Source organism: Aspergillus sclerotioniger, assembly GCF_003184525.1.
Source record: "Aspergillus sclerotioniger CBS 115572 chromosome Unknown BO94scaffold_5, whole genome shotgun sequence".
Classification (NCBI taxonomy): Eukaryota; Fungi; Ascomycota; class Eurotiomycetes; order Eurotiales; family Aspergillaceae; genus Aspergillus; species Aspergillus sclerotioniger.
The window spans coordinates 126,520-150,834 of record NW_020290995.1 but is presented as its reverse complement, the minus strand read 5'-3'; the positions used below and the strand labels follow the sequence as shown (position 1 = coordinate 150,834).

The 24,315-nt window shown below is 52.0% G+C and overlaps 14 protein-coding genes across 14 annotated transcripts; 8 read left to right on the top strand and 6 right to left on the bottom strand.

The window, feature by feature from the left end:
- Positions 1–113: 113 nt before the first annotated feature.
- Positions 114–2,006, top strand: BO94DRAFT_621382 (L-lactate dehydrogenase (cytochrome)). Its single transcript, XM_025616995.1, has 3 exons — positions 114–312; positions 363–676; positions 732–2,006. The coding sequence occupies exons 1-3, from the start codon at positions 204–206 to the stop codon at positions 1,809–1,811; spliced, it is 1,503 nt and encodes a 500-aa protein (XP_025470665.1). The 5' UTR covers positions 114–203; the 3' UTR covers positions 1,812–2,006.
- A 65-nt stretch (positions 2,007–2,071) lies between these two features.
- BO94DRAFT_531892 (uncharacterized protein) lies at positions 2,072–3,601 on the bottom strand. Its single transcript, XM_025611001.1, has 3 exons — positions 3,139–3,601; positions 3,035–3,095; positions 2,072–2,796 (listed from the first exon to the last, which is right to left on the bottom strand). Exons 1-3 carry the CDS (start codon positions 3,332–3,334, stop codon positions 2,235–2,237), a joined length of 819 nt encoding a protein of 272 aa, XP_025470664.1. The 5' UTR covers positions 3,335–3,601; the 3' UTR covers positions 2,072–2,234.
- Positions 3,602–4,863: 1,262 nt separating this feature from the next.
- On the top strand, positions 4,864–6,871 carry BO94DRAFT_543185 (serine/threonine-protein kinase; the record flags this gene model as incomplete). Its single annotated transcript, XM_025613126.1, has 5 exons — positions 4,864–5,048; positions 5,175–5,971; positions 6,020–6,104; positions 6,163–6,388; positions 6,434–6,871. 5 exons carry the CDS (start codon positions 4,864–4,866, stop codon positions 6,869–6,871), a joined length of 1,731 nt encoding a protein of 576 aa, XP_025470663.1.
- Positions 6,872–7,250: 379 nt separating this feature from the next.
- On the bottom strand, positions 7,251–7,872 carry BO94DRAFT_458552 (MGMT family protein; the record flags this gene model as incomplete). The annotated part of the gene is made up of 3 exons (XM_025607800.1): positions 7,251–7,442; positions 7,480–7,634; positions 7,758–7,872. 3 exons carry the CDS (start codon positions 7,870–7,872, stop codon positions 7,251–7,253), a joined length of 462 nt encoding a protein of 153 aa, XP_025470662.1.
- A 267-nt stretch (positions 7,873–8,139) lies between these two features.
- cwc26 (putative cell cycle control protein (Cwf26)) lies at positions 8,140–9,441 on the top strand. Its single transcript, XM_025611000.1, has one exon. It carries the CDS (start codon positions 8,611–8,613, stop codon positions 9,160–9,162), a length of 552 nt encoding a protein of 183 aa, XP_025470661.1. The 5' UTR covers positions 8,140–8,610; the 3' UTR covers positions 9,163–9,441.
- Positions 9,442–11,115: 1,674 nt separating this feature from the next.
- BO94DRAFT_312402 (uncharacterized protein) lies at positions 11,116–12,222 on the top strand. Its single transcript, XM_025606837.1, has 2 exons — positions 11,116–11,670; positions 11,717–12,222. Exons 1-2 carry the CDS (start codon positions 11,498–11,500, stop codon positions 12,087–12,089), a joined length of 546 nt encoding a protein of 181 aa, XP_025470660.1. The 5' UTR covers positions 11,116–11,497; the 3' UTR covers positions 12,090–12,222.
- A 3-nt stretch (positions 12,223–12,225) lies between these two features.
- Positions 12,226–12,755, top strand: BO94DRAFT_312397 (uncharacterized protein). Its single transcript, XM_025606836.1, has one exon. The coding sequence runs from the start codon at positions 12,362–12,364 to the stop codon at positions 12,629–12,631; it is 270 nt and encodes an 89-aa protein (XP_025470659.1). The 5' UTR covers positions 12,226–12,361; the 3' UTR covers positions 12,632–12,755.
- On the top strand, positions 12,546–14,295 carry BO94DRAFT_485411 (putative nuclear envelope protein Brr6). The gene is made up of 3 exons (XM_025608979.1): positions 12,546–12,891; positions 12,938–13,827; positions 13,872–14,295. The coding sequence occupies exons 1-3, from the start codon at positions 12,783–12,785 to the stop codon at positions 14,181–14,183; spliced, it is 1,311 nt and encodes a 436-aa protein (XP_025470658.1). The 5' UTR covers positions 12,546–12,782; the 3' UTR covers positions 14,184–14,295.
- A 108-nt stretch (positions 14,296–14,403) lies between these two features.
- BO94DRAFT_531886 (trehalose-6-phosphate synthase) lies at positions 14,404–16,452 on the top strand. Its single transcript, XM_025610999.1, has 5 exons — positions 14,404–14,818; positions 14,861–15,221; positions 15,272–15,642; positions 15,686–16,028; positions 16,074–16,452. Exons 1-5 carry the CDS (start codon positions 14,536–14,538, stop codon positions 16,126–16,128), a joined length of 1,413 nt encoding a protein of 470 aa, XP_025470657.1. The 5' UTR covers positions 14,404–14,535; the 3' UTR covers positions 16,129–16,452.
- Positions 16,453–17,107: 655 nt separating this feature from the next.
- Positions 17,108–18,082, top strand: BO94DRAFT_543182 (cutinase family protein; the record flags this gene model as incomplete). The annotated part of the gene is made up of 3 exons (XM_025613125.1): positions 17,108–17,299; positions 17,417–17,634; positions 17,710–18,082. The coding sequence occupies 3 exons, from the start codon at positions 17,108–17,110 to the stop codon at positions 18,080–18,082; spliced, it is 783 nt and encodes a 260-aa protein (XP_025470656.1).
- A 257-nt stretch (positions 18,083–18,339) lies between these two features.
- On the bottom strand, positions 18,340–18,821 carry BO94DRAFT_572452 (extracellular guanyl-specific ribonuclease RntA; the record flags this gene model as incomplete). Its single annotated transcript, XM_025614924.1, has 2 exons — positions 18,789–18,821; positions 18,340–18,711 (listed from the first exon to the last, which is right to left on the bottom strand). Exons 1-2 carry the CDS (start codon positions 18,801–18,803, stop codon positions 18,340–18,342), a joined length of 387 nt encoding a protein of 128 aa, XP_025470655.1. The 5' UTR covers positions 18,804–18,821.
- A 312-nt stretch (positions 18,822–19,133) lies between these two features.
- BO94DRAFT_509830 (zinc-dependent alcohol dehydrogenase) lies at positions 19,134–20,945 on the bottom strand. The gene is made up of 10 exons (XM_025609714.1): positions 20,704–20,945; positions 20,548–20,633; positions 20,417–20,465; positions 20,270–20,351; positions 20,189–20,210; positions 20,061–20,141; positions 19,910–20,009; positions 19,813–19,863; positions 19,694–19,760; positions 19,134–19,641 (listed from the first exon to the last, which is right to left on the bottom strand). Exons 1-10 carry the CDS (start codon positions 20,844–20,846, stop codon positions 19,261–19,263), a joined length of 1,062 nt encoding a protein of 353 aa, XP_025470654.1. The 5' UTR covers positions 20,847–20,945; the 3' UTR covers positions 19,134–19,260.
- Positions 20,946–21,260: 315 nt separating this feature from the next.
- Positions 21,261–22,848, bottom strand: BO94DRAFT_612465 (alpha/beta-hydrolase; the record flags this gene model as incomplete). The annotated part of the gene is given in 5 exon segments (XM_025616678.1): positions 21,261–21,383; positions 21,419–22,074; positions 22,118–22,538; positions 22,581–22,753; positions 22,770–22,848. The coding sequence occupies 5 exon segments, from the start codon at positions 22,846–22,848 to the stop codon at positions 21,261–21,263; spliced, it is 1,452 nt and encodes a 483-aa protein (XP_025470653.1).
- A 539-nt stretch (positions 22,849–23,387) lies between these two features.
- Positions 23,388–23,845, bottom strand: BO94DRAFT_582314 (uncharacterized protein; the record flags this gene model as incomplete). Its single annotated transcript, XM_025615471.1, has 5 exons — positions 23,388–23,455; positions 23,499–23,615; positions 23,661–23,676; positions 23,726–23,782; positions 23,828–23,845. 5 exons carry the CDS (start codon positions 23,843–23,845, stop codon positions 23,388–23,390), a joined length of 276 nt encoding a protein of 91 aa, XP_025470652.1.
- Positions 23,846–24,315: the final 470 nt, after the last annotated feature.

Sequence of the window (24,315 nt, the reverse complement as noted above, 5' to 3'; positions counted from 1 at the left end):
GCGATCGACCAACGACCGCCCGCCGATTTTCTGAGCTGGTCTTCCATAGGCCCCTCGCTCCCCATTAACCCGAGCTGTGCTGTTGCCTCCATCCTATTTATCTACCTATTTCCTCCTCCTCTTCCCTCCCGGCTCCTCTTGTCTTCTCTCCTATGCTTGTTTAGCCCTTCTTCCACTATCTTCATCCCACCGACCACTTCATCATGAGTACAGGCAAGCTCACCGGCGCCGCCGTCGCCGAACACAACTCCAAGGACTCTTGCTGGGTCATTGTTCACGGCAAGGCCTACGATGTGACCGACTTCCTCCCAGGTACTTCCTTTCACCCTCATCGCCTCTCTACCGTCACTGACAAGTTCCAGAGCACCCCGGTGGTCAAAAAATCATCCTCAAGTATGCCGGCAAAGATGCGACCGAGGAGTTCGACCCCATTCACCCCCCAGACACCCTTGACAAATACCTCGACCAATCCAAGCACCTCGGTGAAGTCGACATGACCACCGTCGAACAGGAGGAAAAGACTGCCGATCCAGAGGAGGTGGAGCGCCAGGAGCGCATCAGTCGCATGCCTTCTCTGGCCGCCTGCTACAACCTGATGGACTTTGAGACTGTTGCCCGGAGCGTCATGAAGAAGACCGCCTGGGCCTACTACTCCAGCGGTGCAGACGATGAGATCGTATGTGACCCCCTCCCCCCTATAAACCTCCCTCTGCCTCATACTAACCCATCAGACCATGCGCGAAAACCACTCCGCCTTCCACAAGATCTGGTTTCGTCCCCGAGTCCTCGTCGACGTCGAGAACGTCGACTTCTCCACCACCATGCTCGGCACCAAAGTCTCCGTTCCTTTCTACGTGACCGCAACCGCCCTCGGAAAGCTAGGCAACCCCGAGGGTGAAGTCGTGCTCACCCGCGCTGCCCACACCCACGACGTCATCCAGATGATCCCCACCCTGGCCTCCTGCTCTTTTGACGAGATCGTCGATGCCCGCAAGGGCGACCAGGTACAATGGCTCCAACTCTACGTGAACAAAGACCGCAGCATCACCAAGCGCATCGTCGAGCACGCCGAAGCCCGCGGCTGCAAGGGTCTCTTCATCACCGTCGACGCTCCCCAGCTCGGCCGTCGTGAAAAAGACATGCGCTCCAAGTTCTCCGACGTCGGATCCAGCGTCCAAGCCAACGGTGGCGTCTCCGTCGACCGCTCACAAGGCGCCGCCCGCGCCATCTCCTCCTTCATCGACCCGGGCCTCTCCTGGAAAGACATCCCTTGGTTCCAATCCATCACCAAGATGCCCATCATCCTCAAGGGCGTCCAATGTGTCGAAGACGTCCTCCGCGCCGTCGAAGCCGGCGTCCAGGGCGTCGTCCTATCCAACCACGGCGGTCGCCAGCTTGAATTCTCCCGCTCCGCCATCGAAGTCCTCGCCGAAGTCATGCCCATCCTCCGCGAACGCGGCTGGGAGAACAAGATCGAGATCTACATCGACGGCGGCATCCGTCGTGCCACAGACATGCTCAAGGCCCTGTGCCTTGGCGCCAAGGGCGTCGGTATCGGCCGTCCCTTCCTATACGCCATGTCTGCGTACGGCCAGCCCGGCGTCGAACGCGCCATGCAACTCCTCAAGGATGAGATGGAAATGAACATGCGTCTGATTGGCGCTACCAAGATCGAGGACCTGAACCCGAGTCTGATCGACGTGCGCGGTCTGACTGGTGGCCATGGCGCCCCTGTTCCCTTCGATACTCTAACCGTGGGCGCTTATGATCCTCTTCAAGCGCCTCGGTTCAGCGAGAAGGCGAAGCTATGATCCTATTCCTACTACTACGATTGCTATGGCTATAGAGTTGGTGCAATTCTTTGCTTGTCTGACTCCTTTTTGTTTCACATTGCTGGTCTGCTATATTGCTTGACCTGCTTGTATATACTATACCCCGTTTTCTTTAGACTTGGATTGCTATATCATAAAACATGATTGTATATTTATCATGACCGTACTTGGGTCAATTTAGTTCAGACTTGCATGACAAAGTCCCAAGAATAAATACTAAGTAGATAGTAGCCAAACAAACCCAATTAGATGTCATGAAAATGAATTTGAATCTTACAGAACCATCATCAGCCGTACTCCACACTAGAACCATATATACACCATTCCCTCCCACAACACTCACTAACTCAAACAACAACTCTCCTAACTATGTACAATCCCGACCCAACCAACCATCAACATCTACAAAACCACCACCTGGGGTTTATTCCTCAACCGGCCCGAATCCCTATACATACAAGCCGCATTAACCACCCACCCACAAGCTCTATTCTCTCCACCCCAGACCCTCGCCCAGACCACCCCTAACACACCATACACAAGTACTCTTGCTGAGTTGACTATCCCAGAGATATCGAATAGATCTCGCACAAACCCGAATAAAGAGCCGATTCGTGATATATGTGCCCGACGTCGTCGAGATGCGCACAGTTGCTCCCATGCTCGTTGGGCTTCATCGTAGAAGACGCGCTCGATGCCGTATGCGGCGTGGACGTGTCCGAAGACGTGGAGGGTCGGGCGCACGCGCCATAGCTCGGAGAGGAGGTAGGGACAGCCTGTTGAGAAGACGGGGGAGAGGTCGAGGTGCGATTGTGGTGGGGTGTGGGTGATTAGGATGTCGGTGGAGGGGGGAATGGTGTTGGTCCAGGCGTCGTGGTGGGGTGGGTAGGTGAAGGCGTGTTCGGGACCGAAGGGCACGATGGCCGGAATTTGGGGCGCGCCGTAGATGGTTAGGGTGCGGGGTCTGGAGGAGGTGGTGGTTGTGGTGGTGGTTGGGGGAAGGTGAGGGTGATGGAGGAGTGTTGAAGGTAGTGGATGTCGCCCCAGTCGATGCGGTGGGGGTCGTCTAGGTCGTCGAGGGAGCGGAGGGAGGCGGTTGAGGAGGAGATGGTGGCGTAGGTGGAGGAGGAAATGGCGTCGTTGCGGTCTTGGGGGAGACGAGAGCGCGCGTCAAAGTAGCTGTCGTGGTTGCCGCAGATGACGACTTTGTGAGGATGAGGGAGAGTGCGGAGCCAATCGACGGTGGCTTGGATTTCGCGGGCGCTGCCGTCGTTGCAGAGGTCGCCGGCGTGAATGAGGAGATCACCGTCTGGGATGTTGGGCCATTCTAGGGTGTGGGTGTCGGAGATGCAGACGACGCGGATGGGTTGGGCGTCGGGAGGGGGGAGGTGAGGAGGGCCGCGGAGGTGGTTGAGTAGTTGATGGAGAGGGTAGATGAGGGTGGCGAGCGGAGAGGAGAGGAAGTAATCGGGAAAATGGCGGCGATGAAAAGGGGAGGACATGGTGGAGGTGGTTGGTTAGGGGGGAGGAGGTGAATAAGGATAAGATGAGGTTATTCCATGTTTGCTGTTGGCAGTCAGTTCAGGTGATGGATGGGCCGAACAAAACATGGATACGGCCAGTCTGTGCCTGTCTGCCTGAGGTGCGGAGGTGGGGAGCCTGGTCGGGTAGCCAATCAACAGGGTGTGACAGGACTCGAGCACGTTCTTGGCTCTGATCACATAATGTACGTGAGAGTCGATTCTAGCTGAATCCTGAGGGGCGTCAAGGGGTAAGGAACATAATAGCTTACTCCACAGGATTGGATGATAGTGAGAAACTCCCTCGCGTCTTTATCAAGGATGTCTAGAACATGTCTCTGCTATCCGATCTCGCCGTCACGTGGTGAGATGAATCATCGACTCCGCAAAGCTGGACGAGACGGACACTAAGCGCGTAGTCGTCCTTCGTCGAGGATCGGAGGGTTATCCACCCGTGAGTGACATCAAGTCTAGATCCATGTCAGCTGGCGGCGTCCTCCGATCCCACCACGTTCCATCCACGAGCCATCCTCGCGCTGGTAACCATAGCGGAACGTCGCGCTTCTCCCCGTCTCCCTCGATCAGTAGTAGATAGACGATAGACCGTTCAATGCGACGCAACTATAAGCGTCATGGGTGCCTGGATCCATGTAGGACGGACGTGGGGGTAGTACCTCCGTCGTAACGCCGTAGCCTGGGGAGAGTAAGTAGTACTTGTTGCTATCGCCAGACAATGAAACTTCCCACCCCTTCCGGGAGCGAGTGGTTCTTTCAACAACGATTCAAGTACATTGTCCGACCAAAATATCGCCAAAGCATGAGGTTTCCGACGTTGACCGGTGCATGCTCGAGCCTGAATGTCTCCTCAGGCCCAACCGGGCGAATCGATCCATAACCCATTCATGATTTGCCACATGCAGTGGGTAGTCAACAAGTCTTCTTCATCTACGCTTGCGGACATTCCTTGTCGATCTCCATCATCAATCTCTCGCGTCGCTTTGGACCTGAGTTCTTTTCTCCTACTTTCCACTTCCAAGACATCGACTGTCGAGAAATATCCGGTTCTTCAAGAGTGATCGACTCTCATTGCAACTGTGTCTTGATCAATCGCTCCGTCTATACCAGATCGTTTGCGTCATCTGCCCGGCCCAGTCATCTGCACCTGTTCGGGAGCGTTAGGCTTTGATTTCCATGTTCTGGAGTCCGAGTCGGTCGTTCTTTGAAATAACTCGATAGAGAAGACAGATCAAGTGCCCGGGTGAGCGGTTGACTGGCGGGCGCTGCTGAACCAAACCAACCCCTCAGATTCGCACAACCCAGACCAGGCCAACCCGCCTTTCTCCTCCGCCGCCGCCGCCGCCGGCCACCACTACTAACTACCACCACCACCACCAACCCCAATCCCAGCTGCACCTAAACGCTACGAATCCGCCCGCCACCGGCTCCCATTCTCTCCTTTTTCCTTTAACAACTTTCACTTCCGATATCCGATCGCTTTCCATCCTTCTGCTATGGACGGGGTTGAAATCACCAAGGCCGTTCTGAATAAAGGCAAGCAGATGGCGAGTGTCGCTGCCTCCGCTGCCAATGGCAATGGCGGTAAGAAGAGAAGAAAAGGGACCGACTTAAAGCCGATCGTCACCAACGACGCCGCCACGCCTGGAGTCGACCCAGCGACCACCACCACCACTGAGGGGTATGCTTTCAACGCCTGCCCGCTTTTTTCCTTTGCTGTTCTCCCCATTCCCCCCCGCCCGCCCGACTTTCTTTCTTCTACTTAATTTTGCCCCATTTGCCTGATCTCCTCTCTAACCGCCATGAGTGGCAGGGTTCCCGCATACGGCGTCCCACCATCGCGCTCATCGTCCTCGTCTTCCGGCGAAGAACTCGAGACCACCGCGGAGGAAGAGGACTCGGAAGACTACTGTAAGGGTGGTTACCATCCCGTCTCGGTCGGCGAAACATACAACAATGGTCGTTATGTGGTCGTGCGCAAGTTAGGGTGGGGTCACTTTTCGACTGTCTGGCTGTCCCGCGATACGACAACCGGGAAGCACGTCGCCCTCAAGGTCGTCCGTTCCGCGGCTCACTACACCGAGACTGCCATCGATGAAATCAAGCTGTTGAACCGAATCGTCCAAGCTAAACCATCCCACCCTGGTCGCAAACATGTTGTCAGTCTACTGGACTCGTTTGAACACAAAGGGCCCAACGGTGTCCACGTCTGCATGGTGTTCGAAGTGCTGGGAGAAAATTTGCTCGGGTTGATCAAGCGATGGAACCACCGCGGCATTCCTATGCCGTTGGTGAGGCAGATCACGAAACAAGTACTACTGGGATTGGACTATCTCCATCGGGAGTGTGGTATCATCCACACGGACTTGAAGCCGGAGAACGTGCTGATTGAGATTGGCGATGTGGAACAGATCGTCAAGACTTACGTCAAGGAGGAGGCCAAGAAGGAGCAAAAGGAAGACAATCGCAACGGGCGGCGACGGCGCCGGACCTTGATCACCGGGAGTCAACCCTTGCCAAGTCCACTTAACACCAGCTTTGATTTCAAGCACAGTTCGCACAACTCCCATAGCAGTCTAAGTCAGATGGTGAGCGAGTCATCTGGTATGTACCGCTGCAAGTCAACGTGCTTCTGGTTGCTAACGGCTGCAGTTCCGTCTAATACAGAGAGTTCGATGAAAGAGCAACTAGGGATTAAAGAAGACGACGAGAAGCAGAAGCAACGGGAGAAGACTGCGTACGTCCCTCCCTTTTGGCGGGTGGATATTGTCTTACGGGAATACTGACCATCACAGTGACTTTCTGGAACGAGAGGTATCGGGTATCTCCCTAGACAAGTCCAAGTCAAGTGAGGATCCGGAGTGTGATATAATCTCTGTGAAAATCGCCGATTTGGGCAATGCATGCTGGGTCGGCCACCACTTCACCAATGACATCCAGACACGACAGTACCGTTCGCCGGAAGTTATTCTGGGCTCGAAGTGGGGCGCCAGCACGGATATTTGGAGTATGGCCTGCATGGTATGTTGATCGGTTTCGTGGTTGGTTTGATTGCTAACAGGCCAGGTATTCGAACTCATTACCGGCGACTATTTATTCGATCCACAATCAGGTACCAAGTACGGGAAGGATGACGACCATATTGCGCAGATCATCGAGCTGTTGGGACCGTTTCCCAAGTCTCTGTGTTTGTCGGGCAAATGGTCTCAAGAAATTTTCAATCGCAAAGGAGAACTCCGCAACATCCATCGGTTGCGCCACTGGGCTCTGCCGGATGTTCTACGGGAAAAGTACCATTTCACCGTCGAAGAGAGCATGCGCATCAGCGAGTTTCTACTACCGATGCTCGAAGTATCCCCGGAAAGGCGGGCCAATGCTGGTGGCATGGCGGCTCACGAATGGATGCGGGATACGCCCGGCATGGACGCGGTCGACCTGGGAGTACAACCGGGCAGCCGTGGCGAGGGGATCGACGGATGGGCGATGGAAGTCAAGAGGAGATAAACAAAAGTACACTAGGCATGAGGACTCCTGACGCAAAGTCGGTCGAGTCGGGCGACGAGTTTCCTTTTTCTGTTACCGTGCGGCGGACCTCTTTTCTACTACTACCTTTTTCTTGGCTGCGTTGGCCGTTCACTGGATGTTATGATTGCCTGAACATGATGCTTGCAAGCTCGTACCCTGCCTTTCATTCTCCTGTCCGTTTTACTTTATAGAGCCGCGAGTTACCATAACTTTCCTGCTTCGAGGTCTGCTGTTAGATGCGACGCCCCGTGTTCGATTGATTATCTTGCTAGGGAAATATCACCGGGGAAGTTGGGAGGTGTTGTTGACAGACTCACAGGAGCTGTAGATATTGCATGATGCATGAATGTGTGTAGCATTATTGCTGTATATCTCCACCATCATCCACCCCCTCCTCCACCTCGCTAGGCAAAACCTCAGGAAACCACCCAAACCGTCCCAAATCCACATAAAACTCCCCCATCGCATCGCTTTCCACCTCCACCCCTTCCCCTCTCAACACCTCTGCCTGTCTCTCTGCACTCCCTGGGCCTCTGATTCCATCCGTTAGCTTTCATTTCCCCCCTCCCATTGATCCATAAAGCAACCCCAACAGGAAAGATATAGAAAATCACAAACCGATGCGAAATCCCCCCCCTCGAATTAATCACCCTCTGCCAAGGCACATTCCCCGAATGGTAGAACCCTGTGCCTGGCGAGGGGAGATGTTTTAGGCTTGTGCCGACTTGGCGGGGGCGTTTTGCTACATTCTTACGTTAATGGTTTGGTGGTAGTATGTGTGTATGTATGTATGGACAGAAAGAGGTGAAAATGAGGTGAAAATCAGGTAAGGAGGGAGATACAAGACGAGGGGAGGGTTGCGTACGATAACCTAGCAGTAGAGCGATATGGCCGTAGGATGTTACTCGACCCCGGGGAATCTCTTGGATTGCGGAGTAGACGGCGTTGATGAACCATTCTGTTTCGTCGGTGCGGGGCATTTTTTCTATCTCTTGTGTAGTGTTTGGGTGGGTGGGGGTGGTAGGTAGGTAGGTAGGTATGTGAAGTGTGGTGTATTGCTAGGGTGGATGGGTTACATATTGTAATGAAGCACTCCGTAGGTAGTAGATGTTCTTTGTTCCACTGATGGATGGATGTATAGTCACTATTTTCTGCCTAAGGCAGAAAGTCTAATATCGTATTCGTACCGGAAAAACACCATCCCGATTATCAGATACGGTTCCTACTATCACAACCAACCAACCAACCAACCAACCGACCGACCGACCGACCCTTCACAACTTTCTTACCTACCTACACCCACACCCACAAATACACACAGACATGTCCTCTCTAGCAGACTACCTCGCGAAAAAATACCTCACCGCAGACCCCGCCACCGAAAGACCCAAAAAGAAACGCAAGAAGAATACCAAATCCGACAGCACACCAACCGGACTCATCATCGCGGACGACGACCCGCCCGATCTACGTTCCCACGGAACCACACTCCACGATGACGAAGACGCACCCTCGATTGTGACAGGCGCAGGGGCCAGAAGTGGCGAGTTCCGGCGCAAGAAAACATCCGGGTGGAAGACTATTGCGGGGACGGAACAGGATGAGGCGGATAAGATTCTTGCGGATGCGGTTGCGGAGAGGGAGGTTGGGAGGGGGGGTTAGGGGAGGAGAGGGATGAGGATGCGCCGGTTGTGGAGGAAGAGGAGGAAGGGGTGAGGATGGAGTCTGGGGCGTTGGCCGGGTTGCAGACGGCGGCGCAGACGGCGGCGATGGTGGCGGCGCAGGAGAGGAAGAAGAAGTTGGAGGCGGCCAAGTATAGGGACTCGGCGCTGGGGGAAAAATCCCAAGAGACGATTTATCGTGATGCGAGTGGAAGGATTATTAATGTGGCGTTGAAGAGGGCGGAGGCGAGACGGGCGGAGGAGGAGAAGAAGCTGAAAGAGGAGGAGGCGAAGGAGGCGTTGATGGGTGATGTGCAGAGACGGGAGAGAGAGGAGAGGAGACAGCAGTTGCAGGAGGTGAAGGCGATGCCGTTGGCGAGGACGGCAGATGATGATGATCTGAATGATGAGTTGAAGGGGAAAATGAGGTGGAATGATCCGGCCGCGCAGTTCTTGACCAGTGTGAGGGATGGGGGTACGAGTCGGACGGGGAAGCCTTTGTATAAGGGAGGGTTTGCGCCAAATCGCTATGGCATTAGACCCGGCATCGGTGGGATGGAGTTGATCGGGGAATGGTTTCGAGAAGGAGTGGTTTGCGGCGAGGAATAGAAAGGGTCGGTTGGAGGCGTTGGATTATCAATGGCAGATGGATGAGTGAGGGTCTTTTCTTTATATATGGGTTGATGTATGTGATCTGGTGCTGGACGCTGGATGGACCAAAATAATATCATTGAGTGGACTGTTTGAGTACAGTGTAAGGTGTTGCATGTATTGCTTATTTGTATCTCCTAATTTCTACTATAGCAACTCTGCACTGAAGCCGTTGTTGAATGTATCAGGGCAAGCATCACATACAACCTGCTTGTTAGGTTTCTCAGACAATCAGCAACACCTCTACGCTATGGTCAAACTCATTCTACGCACCACCATGTCCTCCAACTTTCACTTCTTTCTTTCTTTGATGATTTAATCCCCAACCTAAGAGCGCCCAGTGCATATACCAGCTGATCCGAGAGTATGGTAGCACATCTCTCGATATAGCCATGCATCCACGCAGTCACCGGTAACAATCTGATCATAAAAGACAAAATGGAAGACCATACACATCCCCTAAATCTGCATCTCCTAGAGCTTCCTACAGAATGGATCTATACTACTACTTCGAGGGACAAACGGGACAAACGGGACAAACGAGTACCATGCGTGGATTTTCGCTGTTAGTCAATAGTCTCCATGCCTTAGATATACCACTCTCTCAATCCAATAATGTCTTGTTAAACATCACTGTCTTATCTGCAGAGTGGACATACCCACTGATAAAAAGTGATGAAAGGGTAGCTCCTAAAGTATAGAGGCACTGATGCATGTATACATCTACCTATTTATTGTGCTTGACGTCACCTTTAGTGGTTGCCTAGTCTGAACACACAATAATCAGCGTATAATCAAGATAAGATCTATTCCGATTTTAGATCGTTATATATGCTTCAGGTGTTATTTTTAAATAGACTGCAGTTTGACGTGATGGTTCACTGAAAGAATGCTAGAACTGCATCTTCAAGATATAGATAGTTAATGGGCTAAATATGCCTTGCTACGGGGTGGACGGACAGAGCGGACATAAGGATAAGAATAGTTGAAGAATGCTTTGCCCGGGAGACACTATTCATTTGCCATTTTGGATGTTGACATACCATAGCCATTTTCATATTGGTACGGTGTACTCTATGTGTGGATAAGGGCTGAACTGACTGAATTATACGAGTGTATGAAGAGGTAGCACGGTTATGCACATAATGCAAACTGGATTAATTCTTATTACAGAGTACAACTGATTGAGCTTGAATACGAAGTAGATTATCTTTGGTTGAGAACCACCAACTGGCAACGAATACATTCTTTCTGATGTCATGATCTGATCCTGCAAGCAGCTCGCATGCAGTCCCCAGCCATCACGCTGCGCCGCGAGTGACTGGACTCCCTTTGAGTCATCTGCAGCGCTACGGAACTCAGATCGTGGACTTTGGCATGGGATCACCCGCTCAGCAGGAGCAGCAGGCCAGCCGCCGACAAGCGTCACGGGCAGCCACGAGAGCCATTGATTGGAGGATGCAGGGGTGAAAGGGATCCCGATAACCAGGCAGTGTCCGATCCAAAGGACCGAGCGGACACGATCCATTCATTGTGCCCGGCTTGACAAGTGACGTTCAAGATGCGCCAACGTGCCTGAGGCAGTGGATTCAAAGAACATGCTCACTTGCCCGGGTGCGCGTCTAACCTCGGGAACAACAGAAGGGAGGCCCGCCAAACCGTGGGTCCAGAAGTGGCGCTCGGGGGATCGGCACCAGCAACGATAACAATCCAGGGGGGAGGGGTTGCGTTGCGAATTGCGATACCGCCGTCGTAATGGGAGTTGCTCCCTCCGATAACCAGATACTCAGATAGTCTTTTCCTTGGATAGTTAGTGGAAATGACGAGAGATGATATCCAACAGATGACCTGCCACAATGAGCATCGCCTCGCGCGGACCCCGTGGGCTTATTTAGTCGGCCACTCGTAGCGCGTGCGGTCGAGATAGACCTACATTATAACTCTGGATGACTCTCACCCCCAAGGTCTTGACTACCTCCTCTGCTTCTTTCCTGACTTCCTGCCACTGTCACTTATCGGTTCTCCATCCCGGTGAATCTACCGTGTATTTGCCGCCCTCGGATCGATGACTGGAAGCTCAGCCGGGGCCTCTTTATGACTCAGACCAAGAACGCCCTATAACCCATTTGTTTATTGTTTATCGGAGACTTTTGGTTCGCGGGCGCCTCAGTATTCGGTCTTTTGTCCACCGTTTGCCTCAAATCCTGGCTTTATAATCCGAGGCCGCCACCCTGATCCAGCTTCTACATCAACTACCCCGTACTCTGAAACCACCCCTGCCTTCGTATCCAACATGTCTGATTCTCTGCTTGATATTCGCCGCTCTGGCGTTGATGCCAAACGGGCCCACGACCACAAGGCCAAGTGGGCGTACGGCAGCCGATGTGCCCACTGTCGTCATCCAGATGTTATTTCTTGCGCCCTGCCCATGTCTCGGCCAGTGATGCCGGTCACCCACTATACAACGTACGACCCGATTCCTCTAGCCATATGACAAAGCTGACCCCGCTAGGTTGACACGGGCGATGCGTTTCAACCGCAAGGCCAAGACCAACCAGCACACCAGCGATGCGAAGATATCCCTGCGTGCCGATGTCCAAGAGGCTCTCGATAGTGGTCCGTCGGATTCATCCAGCGATGATGTCGATGACCCTGCGGCGGTGCAGGTCATGGATGATTCTGACGGCAGGGAAGAGCTTCGTGACTATGAAGCGTTTGGACAGACCATACTCTCCGATGCCGTGAGCAAGGCGGTCGAGAAATTCGAGACCAAGGAGACGGAGAGGATCGTCAAGGAGTACGAGATCATCTCGTACGAGAGCGAAACCGCCATGGGCTATCTGGCCGACGATGACTTTGAGCTGGTCGATCGCGTCCAGCTATGACCTGTCCTTTGCATTCTGGTATTCTCTGGCGTCGATCTTCCTTCCACAGTCTTGGCATGGAGTTGGTGATATTTATGGGTTCTCATAGCAGTATATTGTTGTATATCACTTTTGTTCAGCCGTTTGTTGATTCAAGCGACGCAGTCTGTGCTTTTGTCAGCGTTCATGTTAATTCATCACCTGTAGTATGCTTAGAGTGAATATTATCCAGCGATGGAGTATCTTATGACTCAACAGCTGTTTCGACTTTCGACGGTGGCAGTAGTCAGTAGATGCAGAGGTTGCGGGCGCGACCGAGTCGAGACGGCGCGAGTCCGGGGTGCAGCCCCGCATGTTGTCTCCATTGTCTGTTGCTCCTGCTGGACAGCAGCCATTCACCGTTGCAATGGCTAAGAATAGCCGCGACCGTGTTGTGCATCAGCCGCCTGCATACACCGTCGCTACTTTGCAGCCTCATGCAGTGGCTCGACGTTGAGAAATATTTGATACGTGGACTTCAACACTACACTGAGAATCAAGCACTATTTGCATCTGATCTGTGATCGTGATCGTATCGTGTCTGTCCAAGGCATCCGTCGTTGCTCGGCGGGTCTGTTTACAAAACAAACTGCCAGGCGGAAAAAGTCCGGCCTCCGATCGATCCTCACAACACTCTTCACACCATCCGCTATCCCGACTTCACCATCCAGCAACATGGATAAACGATCGGCAGAGAGTCCAATGGACTTTGAATGGCAGACCAGGGCCCCGGGAGATGTGACCTCGCCTTTTTACCAGCTCAGCGTGCAGCATGACAAGAAGCGTGCGTCGATCGCTCATCGCATCTAATCCAACTAACAGTATCATAGGCCCCCATAGCACGTTCGATTCTCCTGAGAAGAAAACAATGCCAGCTCTACGAGAGCCCAACTCCCAGCCTTTTCTCTTCTCTCGAACCAACTCACAGCAAATTCCCGCAACTCCTAAACCCTTTCTCAACCACTCCGCGTTCATGACCCCTCGCAAGTTCGATGTCGACTTTTCATCCGGCGCTGAGAACATGTCGTCTCCGGAACATGCAGACAACGAGGATACTCCGGAGCAGCCCAAATCACACCGAAATTCGCTTTACAGTATGTACGGACGGTTTGCGCCCAGCCCGGGCCGTGGCGAAATCCCTCGATTGAACCACTACTCCAACGCGTTGGCGCGACGGGTGCAGAAGAGGCGGCGGAGGGATAAGGCATTGGATATGCAACTACGGAGGGATAGCGATGATGAGAGTGACCGACCGAGCAGCAGCGAGATCAAGCCAACCAAGCAGAGAAAGAAGGATCAGGAGGCAGCTCCCACCGGGTCTCGGTTGACTTCTTTCTCGGATTTCTTTGCTTTGTTGGAGGCACACCCGAACGTCCCCAGCATTTTGTCGTGGTGGGCGCAGCTGGTGGTGAATCTGTCGCTGTTCTCGCTGGCAGTATATGTGGTCTTTGGGTTTGTGTCGGCGATCCGGGCGGAATTCGAGCAGGCGGCAGAGGAAGTGTCGGACACAATCCTGGCAGAGATGGCAGCATGTGCCAAGAGCTACGTCGATAATAGATGCGCCGGGGGCGATCGACTCCCTGCCCTGGAAACGGTGTGCGAAAACTGGGAGCGCTGCATGAACCGGGATCCGGCCAAGGTCGGACGGGCCAAGGTGTCGGCGCACACGATGGCGGTTATCATCAACAGCTTTATCGATCCTATCAGCTGGAAGGCGATTGTACGTTCCCTACCGTTGTGTAACGTCGGCTGCTCACTGTCTAGATGTTTTTCCTTGCTACGATATCGACCGTTACCGTTGTCAGCAACTGGTCCTTCCGTTCGTTCCGAAACCGTCTCAATCAACACGACTACTCCGCTCCTAGCTATTCCCGACAGTCCTCCGGACAGCACCCGTCGATTGCTCCACAATTTCCCTATCAGCACAACACGTTTGGATATGTGAATCAAGAGGGAGCGAAGCCGGAGGCACCGTTGATGCTGGAGCAGTCGCAGACGCGCGATTTTGTGTCGGAACGGACCCGCGAGCGGGAGTCTCGTCTACGCACACCCAGTCCATCCAAGCGGATGAGATAGTTCTTGGCAGCGGTGTTACATGTGTTGGTGGGCAAAAGGCTGGATAGGAGTTGCTGGTTCTGTTCGTGTATATACGTAATGAGTAACAATGGTATTGTTGTGTTAACGCGGCATCCGACCGTGCGTAGATGACCAACAATGACGTCGGCCACGACGGATCAACAGCCACCGCGTCGGTCGTGCAACCACAGCGTGAAGCCATTTGGCTATAGCGGGGTGAGTGACATTGCCGCAGTCGTGTTCTCATGCTGACGTATTGCATCCTTACCAGGGGATCCTCGACCTACATCTTCCTGAGCAGCGAATATTCTCCTGCGTTGATTCCTATGAGCACTTACCGCGATAATTCAGGATGGCATCCGACACAAAGCGCAACCTCATCGTTGTATCGAACCGTCTTCCGCTGTCGGTGAAGAAAGTCGATGGAGGATACGAATCCTCTCTTTCCAGTGGGGGGCTGGTGACCTCGTTATCCGGGCTGACCAAGACCACCACGTTCAGCTGGTTCGGATGGCCAGGCATTGAGGTCGATGAAACTGAGCAGGACGAGGTGCGCAAGAGTTTGGATGAGCATAATGCAGTGCCGATTTTCCTGGACAGTGAATTGGCAAACAATCACTACAACAACTTCTCCAGTGAGTGACCTCTACTAAATACAAGACGCAGCTAACGGACAGACTCCATCCTCTGGCCGGTTCTCCACTACCAATCCGGCATCTCCTTCGAAGACGATCCGTGGGAAGCGTACCAGCGGGTGAATGAGATCTTTGCCGACACGATTGCCGAGGCAGCGACACCGGGGACGCTGATCTGGGTGCATGATTACCATCTTATGCTCTTGCCGGGGCTATTGAGGAAACGCCTGGCGGGAAAGAACTGTGCCATTGGGTTTTCGCTGCACACGCCGTTCCCGGCTGGAGACTTTTGGAGAAATTTGCCGGTGCAGACGGATTTGCTGCGGGGCATTCTCAATAGTGATGTCATTGGGTTTCATACGGATGAGTACAAGCGGAACTTTGTACTGTGTGCGGAGGAGCTGTAAGTGTATTCCTATGTGAAATGGTACTAATGGGTACTAATGGGTACAGGGGAGTGAAAGTGGAAGAAGGGAGGATGGAATACGAGGGGCGAGAGGTGATTGCGGAAAAATTCATCGTTGGGATCGACCCGCAAAAGTTTACAGATACGCTGCAGAATGAGGAGGTGCAGAACCGCATTCGCGAGTTGCAGCGGCGGTACCTGGGGATGAAGATTATTATCGGGGTCGACCGGCTGGATCATATCAAAGGGCTGTCGCAGAAACTGAAGGGATATGATGCTTTCTTGGACCAGCATCCTGAGTTGAGCAACAAGGTGGTGTTGATCCAGGTGGCGGTGCCGAGTCGAGAAGATGTCAAGGAGTATCAGGATTTGGAGACGGAGCTGAGCACCATAGCAGGGAGGATCAATGGCAAGCACTGTAAGTCTACTGTCCACTGGTACGAAGGGTTCTAACGGTCTAGCTACTGCCGATGGCTGTCCGCTGATCTACATGCACCGATCCGTCAACTTTAGCGAGCTGACGGCACTGTACTCGATTGCGGATGCGTGCCTGTTGACCTCGACACGGGATGGCATGAACCTTGTTTCGTTTGAGTATGTGGCGTGCCAGGCGCAGCGGCATGGAGTGCTGGTGCTGTCCGAGTTTGCGGGAGCCGCGTCTTTTATGAAGGAGGGATGTCTCACATTCCACCCAGCGCATCTGTCGGAGATGGTGGATGCACTGTATGAAGCGGTGTCGATGAGTGAGGAGGATCGGGCGAAGCGGTATCAAACACTGCGACAGTTTATCGAAACGAATACGAGGTGAGGCCCAATATTGTGTGATGATGACTTGGGCTAACTGGATAGTGCCAAATGGGGCGAGGCCTTTATCGAAGCGCTGACCAAGCATTTGGATGGTTGACAGGGCTGATAACAGGCAGCCAACTGTAGCAATGAACGGATCCGATTATCGGGTGATTCATAGACAGGGAAAATGACACGGGATGTGTTTCATGATGGATGCAATGACTTAGTCCTGTAAACGAGGCGTGATACGGCTTTCGTCTGTGATTGATTATTCGATCAGAACCAGAACCAGAACCAGAACCATGCTCGTATTCGGGCTTCCAGAAGAACTTTGCGCGTGATGTACCTGAAAATGAACCTCGGCAGCTGAGCCCTGACCCAAAAATCAGCCCGACAAGCTTTGATCGTCTGACCCTTAATACTGTTGCCTACCCTACCTCCACCTTCCACCTATCCCCAATCCCTAATCCCTATAGCAATAATTCAATAAAGTTCATGGAAAAACCACCCGCACTTAAGTACCATCCATAATCAAACTCAAACACAGCCCACCCACTACAACCAATCTACAGTAGACAAATCAATAAATAGATATTCAGGAACCAAACCAAACCAAACAAACCAACCCGGCTGAACTCCGGACCCTGACTGACTCCACTAACCACCACCACTAGTACCATATATACTATACCACTACCGTACTAGTGAAAAAACATCGACACGGAATCTAACTCAACCCAGCAAAGCGGCCGACGAGACCCTGAAACCCTTCCACTCATGCACGGTTGCAACTATAATGCAAAGGGGGTTGGAGTGTTTCAGTAGACTGATTTTTGGGTTGTGGTCGGATGTGACGGGTATGAGGCTGCGCTTTCAGTTTTTTGATGTATATATAGGGCTTCGGGGTTGGAGAGATGGAGTGGTGTTGAGCAGCAGCAGCAGATTCATTCTTTCTTTGTTTACTACTATTGACTTTCGTTTACTACATACTACTCTATCGTTTTTGATATATATATATATATATTCTGCAGGACAGAATACAACACAACCACCCCAAACAACCAAGAGGAAAAGAAAAAGAAAGAAGAAACAAAATGGCACCACTCAAATCCCTCCTCCTCACCTCCCTAGCCACCATGGCCACCGCGTCCCCTCTCATCGCAGACCCTTCGTCTCTTCACGCCCGTCAATTCGGAACCGGAATCACCGCCAACGAACTCGAAAGTGGCAGTTGTAAAGAAGTCACGTTTATTTTCGCCAGAGGGTCGACGGAGTTGGGGAATATGGTAATTCCAATCCCTTACCCCCTCCTATACCTTATCTTTGTTCTGTTTTCACTATGCCAAACATACATAACAACTCTACGGATATATTGGATAATGGCTAATGAGTAAATGGTATAGGGATCCGTAATCGGCCCCCCAGTCTGCGACCAACTCAAATCCAAACTCGGCAGCGACAAAGTCGCCTGTCAGGGTGTGGGCGGGGGATACACAGCGGGACTGATGCAGAATGCCCTACCCCAGAATACCGACCCGGCTGCTATTTCCGCCGCGAAGGATATGTTTAATATGGCGAATACGAAGTGTCCGGATACGAAGATCGTAGCCGGAGGTTACAGGTATACTCTTCCCCATTACTATCCCCACCCCCCTTACCAAAACCAACACTAACGGGTATTTGTTGTGGGGTATAGTCAAGGCAGCGCGGTAATCGACAACGCCGTCCAAGAAATCAGCAGCGAAGTGCGAGACAAAACCGTCGGTGTGGTGTTGTTCGGATTCACTCGGAATGTGCAAGATCATGGACAGATCCCCAACTACCCCAAGGATGATGTGAAAGTGTACTGTGCGGTTGGGGATATGGTTTGTGATGATACGTTGGTGGTTACGGCGATGCATTTGACGTATGGTGTGGATGCGGGTGATGCGGCGAGTTTCTTGGTCTCCAAGGTGCAGGCTGCGGGGTCGAGTACGAGCAGCAGTAGTAGTTCGGATGCGGCGAGTTCGAGCTCGAGTGCGAGTTCTTCGGGGTTGGGGGGGTTGTCGTCGATGTTTGGGGGACTTTGAAGAGGTATGAGTTGAGGGAGGGGGAGAGTGAGAGGAAGAGTAAGAGGAGGGAGGATCTGGATTATCCTGTTAACTTCTGATTTGAGTTGAGTTGGTTTGTTTGGTTGGTTGATTGATTGATTGATTAGATGATATTCGCTTCTTCATACTACTAGTACTAGACTAGTAGTAGATTTGATTACCAGCTAGCTGGAATACAATTACTGTTTCAATAAACGAATACCATTCTTTCCTATAAGTAAATACCAAAGACCAATTTAGTATTGATCACACCCCACAAAATCATCCCCCTCCGCCCCCGTATGCGTAATAACCCCCGCAAACTCATCCCTGCGATTAAAAATGACTCGATCCGCCCCGGGCTCACCACCCGTAAACACCTCCCCATTTCTCAAGATCGGGAATTCAAGGTACGGTCCCTCGACAGGAAAATCAAACCCCTCGTAGTCGTGGTATGTATGTGGGTATTTGTCTTTTCCCACGGTGCGCCATTCTTCCCAGAGCTTCCAGCCTTCGGATTGGGCGGCGGAGATGGCGGAGACGGTGTAGCAGGAGGTGCCGCAGGTGTAGGCGCAGGTGTTTGGGGAGGCCAGGGTGAGGTGGGCGAGGAGGGGGGTGAGGAGGATTAGCTGGTGTTGGTGTTTTGTTAGTTGGGGTATTGTTTGGTTGGGGGTGGAGGAGGTATGGGTATGGGTATGGGTTGTACCTTGGAGTAGAGCATGGTGATGGTTGGTAGTAGAGTGAAGGGATTGATGGGAGGATGCTTGTCTGTTTGGTTGTTTGGCTGGGGATACACACCTTTATATACCTTTCGTGTACTGTGCTCTGAGCCTTCTGCCGACTCCAACCGACCATATTGTATATCTACATGCATCTACCCACTGACAGCTGTTCATTTATCCAATTTAGGAAATGAGGTTACATTGAGTAGGAATACTTCTTCACCAATTGGTATCTCTTCATGCAGGTCCACCTCCACCAAGGCAGCCCGGTCAGACCACGGAGCTGCAGAGTAAACTCATGCCGATATACACAATGCTTATTCGACAATGTCTTTCTGCAGGACAGTGGTGGTTGCCTAGCCATAGCTATTCCCAAGTACAAAATCCTGTGAAATATAAACCAAATCCACTAACTATACACCATCCACCAATAACACCCCCTAATCAACGCACACACTAAAGTATCCCCGACGGAATCCGCAACACGGCCCGACCCTCCACCGCATAACCTCTCATCCGCTCCGCCACCAAATTGATGTCCACCAAATCAAATACCTCGTAGTGGGTCGATACCTTCCCCTCCCTCGCCAGCTGCAATAAAGCCTGCATTTCGGTCTCCGTCCCGACCACACTGCCGAGGACTCGTAGCCCACGGTCCACGCAGAATTGAGGCGTCATGGGAATGTGGAAGCCCGGCCGGGGGAACCCGACGCAGATAAGTGTGCCTAGAGGACGGAGGAGTTGGACGCTTTGCTCGTAGGCGGTTTCGGATCCGACGACGACGAGGACGGCGTGTGCGCCGATGTTCTCGGTGGTGTTTTGGATGTGGGTGATTAACTGGCTTGTTAGTGTTCTGGTACGGTATCTGATGGGAGGGGGAGGGAATTACATTCTCGTCTTTGAAGTCGAAGAACGCGGTTGCGCCGGAGTTGAGACATATGTCTTTTTTGGCTGCGCTGGATGTAGGATCAGTTTTGTGTTTGGAAGAGAAGGGTATGGGGGATTTACCTATCTACTCCAATCATCCTATATCCCATCTCTTTACCGATTTGAATGCCTCTGCTTCATCAGCTACCATCACGACGAGATAGTTAAGAGAACTAACAAATGTCCTAACCCACCCCCAGCACCCATAATAACCACCCAATCACCCTTTTCGCAAAACTTGTCCAACTTGCTCAGCGCCCCGTACATCGTTAGGCCGGCTAACTTATCAGCTTCCCAGTCACCAAGCTACTAGCAATGGAAGGACGCACCGCAAAGCAACGGGGCAACCCCCGCCGGGTCCAAATCCTCTGGTATCAACGAGACGAAGTCCGCTGGCGAGACGAAATATTCTACTTCTCTCAGCCACCGTTCCCAATAAACGAGAGTAAAAACTCACGCTGAAACGTTCCCGGAACATTCTACCCACCCAGCACTAATCAGCCACCTCAACCCGAACATGTAGAGGAGAAAGACATACCCGACCTGAATTATCCTGTCTCAAACAATTCGTATATTGTACTTTGCATGTCGGACACTTCATGCAGCTTTTCTGGAGCCATCTTTTCTTGTTAGTCATGAACCAAGTCATATCTATGTTAGATATTGAGTGGGATAGGGTATGTACTTAACGCCTACTCTCCTCCCCAGCATGTTGTCTTCCACGTCGGGACCGACTATCCATCACCAATATTAGCATTCTGTTCCATCCAGTAAACCAGTCCTGATATACTATAGCATAGGTAGTAGGGCATATACCTCTCACAACCCTCCCCACCCCCTCATGACCCGGGACATTAGTCGTCATATGTAGATCGCCGTTGATGTTGTGGAGGTCCGAGTGGCTATCACACACTCAGCTATTAGCATTCTATGTAATTAAGAAGATCGAAGGCATTTTAGTTGGGAGGATACCAAAAACCAGTAAACTCCAACTGTATCAAGACTTCTCCTGCTGTGGGCGAAGGAACCGGAATGTCATCTCGGAGGACAAGTTGGGCGCCCGGGCCCGGAGTGTCGATGCAGGCGGCGGTTTGGCGGGTTGGTATTGTGGTCATTTTGAATTTGGTATAATGGATTGGGATGGATTGAGGAGTGGGAAGCTGTGTAGAGGAAGAATTATCTGAGGAGAGATGACGTTGAGGGGTTCCGCAGAGTAAAGAAAGATGCGGGGAATCCGAGCGGAGAAGAGATGGGTTGGGGTCGGATTTGGATGGTTACAACGCAGTCTAGACTCGGATTTACGGGAATATTCTACATGTCGATCAGAAAGGAAAGATGACAGTTGCCTGGTTGGAAGAGTTGGATAAATCGGTGCCGGGTTTACGGATGAAGGGATCGAAATGGAGTGACTATTGGAACGGAGCTGGAAATGTGGGGAACCCCGCATATTCACGAGATATCATCTGCACAGTTTCAATTATTGATGCACCTTCATTCTCATTTCCGATCCATCCTATCCGACGTATCATCTAGGCAACCGACATGTTTGAAATTCTCCCCAGCAGAAACTTTAGCTGTCGGTATGCCGCGCTGGGAGCATACTCGGGTATTTCTATCCATGTCAGTATCCAATACCCAACGGGAGTTAGATTCTAGGGGATGTCATACCGTGTCCTGCAAGAAACACCTCTGAAAAGGTCAATCCACGCTCCGTATGCGCTGTCCCCAGTACACCTCCTCCTGATTGACCATACGGCACGAATAACGGCTCCACCGGTTGTCGCTCAAACCCCTGCTTTCCGTTCCAGGTCATATTTTGGATACTGATCAAGGATCCTTTTGACAGGAGCTCAAAGTCCAGCAGGCCGTGCGCGATGATCGTGTTATTCGTTTGTTCGATCACGCAAGGCAGCGGCCCCAGAGAGCTAGGCGGGGAGATATCCAGTCCGTTGGTCGTCGGGAAGATCCCCTTCTTGCAGACGAAATAGTCCGTTGGATATGCGTTGATGGCTTTCTGGACGTCGCTGCGGTTAAAGTAATTGGTCGGACCGAGACCGACGATAGGACCTCCGACGGGATTCCATGGGAAGGGGCAGGATTCGGTGATGTGGTAGCGGTTGAAGCACGGATTTAAAGCGGTGGAAGCGTTGATGATGGCGGAGTAAACGGCACAGCTGCTATTGTAAGGGACCCGGGGAAAGGTAGAGTTTGGTGGAAAGGTGAGCGCGTCGTTGAGAAGCGAAGTGTAGCCACAGTCTTGGGATTGAGTGGTGATCTCTGCCATGAAGGTGTCGTTGAAGGGGAAGAGAGACCGGTGTTGGTTGACGGTCGCGAGGGCGGGCACTGAAGCGTCAGTCTGATAATGCAAGGCAGGCGAGGAACTTACCATCTTGCAAAACAGTCAGATCATTGATGTACGGATCGTTGATCTGCACACCCGCAACCCGAAAATACGTCTCATTCTTCTGGTCCAGCATCTGCGACGCGATATATGGAATGTACTGCCCCGCATAGCTCTCCCCGGTGAGGTAGATCTTCCGATTCTGCAGATCAAAGGTGTTTACGAACCGCTTCCAGAAGTCGATAAATTGTCTCGCGACGTCGGATTCAGATACCACAGTCGATGGGCCGAGTGAGAACCCTGTTCCAGCAGGCTGGTCGATATACACCATGTTGGTGAGCTTGTTCCACGCATAAGGGTTGCGCACCGGTCGGTAGGTTCCAGGCTGCCACAGAAATGGGCCGTTTTCGAGCATGATGCCTGCGAGAGAGCTGCAGCCTGGTCCGCCATTGAGCCAGACAGTGATCTAATCATTAGCATGGAACAGATGATATTGGGAGGGGTGTACCTCATCGGACGCCTTTGGATCGGACGATGGAAAGAACCAAAAGTAGAGACTGGAGATTCCAGAAGGTGTATTAGGTAGGTAGCCTGCGTATGACTCGCCAATGTCGAAATTCACAAAAGGGAGGCCGGAGCCATTCACAACAAATTCTGTCTTGTTAGCCAGAATCAAGCTGACTCGGTATGGTGTCACCTTTGGTCTTGTCATTGAGATACTGAGATTGTGCGACTGTAAGTTGCAGCAAGAGACTGCACATAAACAGCAGCCACATGGTGACGAGTGCCAATGATAATACCGATGAGTGAGAACGAGAGTGAGATGAAGTGAGGTGGAGAATAGTAGAAGTATGCCAGAATATTCATTCACTGCGGTGTATACGCAGGAACACTGCTTCTAGCACACTGCCAATAGCGGTGGAGAATACTGATGTCGGATCCATCGGTGGCGGCACTCATGCAAGGGGTAATTTGTTTCATAGTGGCATACTCCGTATGATGAGAAACCAGGCTGATCTGTTTCAGCATGACGTTGGGGTTGAGACATTGACATCATGCAGCTACTCAGAATGTTACATCATACTGTGTGAAAGAACAGGAGCAAGTACTGTGTAATGAAGAGGAATGTGCTGGTCTGTGTGGCTATTATCTACAGCAACACTATCTAGCCGATCGTTTTATGGGATGGAACTTAACGAGCCAAATTATTGAGTCTACGAGGAGGGTGCTATAAAGGATAGAAGTAATCGAGTACTGCCATAATTCATTCATTCATGCCATATCGGCCTATATACAGACCATCCAGTCAGAGCATCTAAGCAATGAACTTGGCGTTCTGGAACGCCATCTGCTCGTCGTTCTCCAACATCATCGCAAGGTATTCTGCTATGGTCAGCTGCGTCCTCGTACTAGCCGGAATACTCACCTGCGAAGTTGATGTTGTCGTCGTGGTTGTCATCGAAGCGCTTCACATCGTCCCGGGAGAAGTTCTTCCGGCCGGTCGAGTTGACGTGCTCGAGGGCATCCTCAAAGGTCAGGCCACCTGCTGATGTTAATATTGTTTCATCCGTCCAGTCGTGATACTCACGGCAAGGGTCGCTGGTCTAGAGAACGTTAGAATCGATCGATCGAACAACTAGCAAGCAGACTCACCGCAGCTTCGTATCTGGCCTTCAAATCCTTGAGGTACCCAACCGAGTAGAAAGCGTTCTGTTATCGTCAGCAGCTGGATGCAGAATGGAGCTGCTTACGCACCTTGGCGTCCTGAGGCATGGTGATGGTGATGGGGATGCTCGAGATGTGGCTGGCAGATTAGGAATTGTGTTGCTGATGATGAGAGATTCCGTGGATGTCGACGGGCTTTTATGTCTGCGAACAGCTCCCTCATCCCGCTTGATTTCGACGATATGCGCGATAACCTGGCGACGCATCTGTTGGGTGACCCATTTGGGCATTGGCACATACAGCTTGCATTGTTACAATCCAGAGCGATTTCATGTTGTTGATTGACTTGAGGTATGTCTGGCGTGGATGCTGCGGGGTAGTCACAGTGGCTGCATGTAGCAATGCCCAAACGTATCTGCCTGCAGCTGTCACCCCTCCTTGGAGACGATAACCTGAACCTGTGGTGGGCTGAGAAGATTCAAGTTCTCGATGATGACAAGTCAATGGAATTCATTAGCGCCGTGCAGGTCAAATATCGTGAATGTGTAGCAAGTAGCCAGTTCCTGGAGGGTAATATC

Excerpts from the sequence above, each read along its gene's own strand:
- cwc26 (XM_025611000.1), top strand. The coding sequence starts at position 8,611 with ATGGAGTCTGGGGCGTTGGCCGGGTTGCAGACGGCGGCGCAGACGGCG.
- BO94DRAFT_531892 (XM_025611001.1), bottom strand. The coding sequence starts at position 3,334 with ATGTCCTCCCCTTTTCATCGCCGCCATTTTCCCGATTACTTCCTCTCC. Across the intron at positions 3,096-3,138 it reads ATGGCCCAACATCCCAGACG|CGCCCGCGAAATCCAAGCCA; the intron begins GTGATCTCCTCA and ends CAACGACGGCAG. Across the intron at positions 2,797-3,034 it reads TCCCTCATCCTCACAAAGTC|ACCCCGCACCCTAACCATCT; the intron begins GTCATCTGCGGC and ends CACCTCCTCCAG.
- BO94DRAFT_312402 (XM_025606837.1), top strand. The coding sequence starts at position 11,498 with ATGTCTGATTCTCTGCTTGATATTCGCCGCTCTGGCGTTGATGCCAAA. Across the intron at positions 11,671-11,716 it reads CCGGTCACCCACTATACAAC|GTTGACACGGGCGATGCGTT; the intron begins GTACGACCCGAT and ends TGACCCCGCTAG.
- BO94DRAFT_621382 (XM_025616995.1), top strand. The coding sequence starts at position 204 with ATGAGTACAGGCAAGCTCACCGGCGCCGCCGTCGCCGAACACAACTCC. Across the intron at positions 313-362 it reads TGTGACCGACTTCCTCCCAG|AGCACCCCGGTGGTCAAAAA; the intron begins GTACTTCCTTTC and ends GACAAGTTCCAG. Across the intron at positions 677-731 it reads GCGGTGCAGACGATGAGATC|ACCATGCGCGAAAACCACTC; the intron begins GTATGTGACCCC and ends CTAACCCATCAG.
- BO94DRAFT_509830 (XM_025609714.1), bottom strand. The coding sequence starts at position 20,846 with ATGACCACAATACCAACCCGCCAAACCGCCGCCTGCATCGACACTCCG. Across the intron at positions 20,211-20,269 it reads GACAGGATAATTCAGGTCGG|AATGTTCCGGGAACGTTTCA; the intron begins GTATGTCTTTCT and ends CTGGGTGGGTAG. Across the intron at positions 19,864-19,909 it reads GGGGGTGGGTTAGGACATTT|AGGCATTCAAATCGGTAAAG; the intron begins GTTAGTTCTCTT and ends CTGATGAAGCAG.
- BO94DRAFT_312397 (XM_025606836.1), top strand. The coding sequence starts at position 12,362 with ATGCAGAGGTTGCGGGCGCGACCGAGTCGAGACGGCGCGAGTCCGGGG.
- BO94DRAFT_485411 (XM_025608979.1), top strand. The coding sequence starts at position 12,783 with ATGGATAAACGATCGGCAGAGAGTCCAATGGACTTTGAATGGCAGACC. Across the intron at positions 12,892-12,937 it reads CGTGCAGCATGACAAGAAGC|GCCCCCATAGCACGTTCGAT; the intron begins GTGCGTCGATCG and ends ACAGTATCATAG. Across the intron at positions 13,828-13,871 it reads CTATCAGCTGGAAGGCGATT|ATGTTTTTCCTTGCTACGAT; the intron begins GTACGTTCCCTA and ends CTCACTGTCTAG.
- BO94DRAFT_531886 (XM_025610999.1), top strand. The coding sequence starts at position 14,536 with ATGGCATCCGACACAAAGCGCAACCTCATCGTTGTATCGAACCGTCTT. Across the intron at positions 15,222-15,271 it reads GTACTGTGTGCGGAGGAGCT|GGGAGTGAAAGTGGAAGAAG; the intron begins GTAAGTGTATTC and ends TAATGGGTACAG. Across the intron at positions 15,643-15,685 it reads GAGGATCAATGGCAAGCACT|CTACTGCCGATGGCTGTCCG; the intron begins GTAAGTCTACTG and ends CTAACGGTCTAG.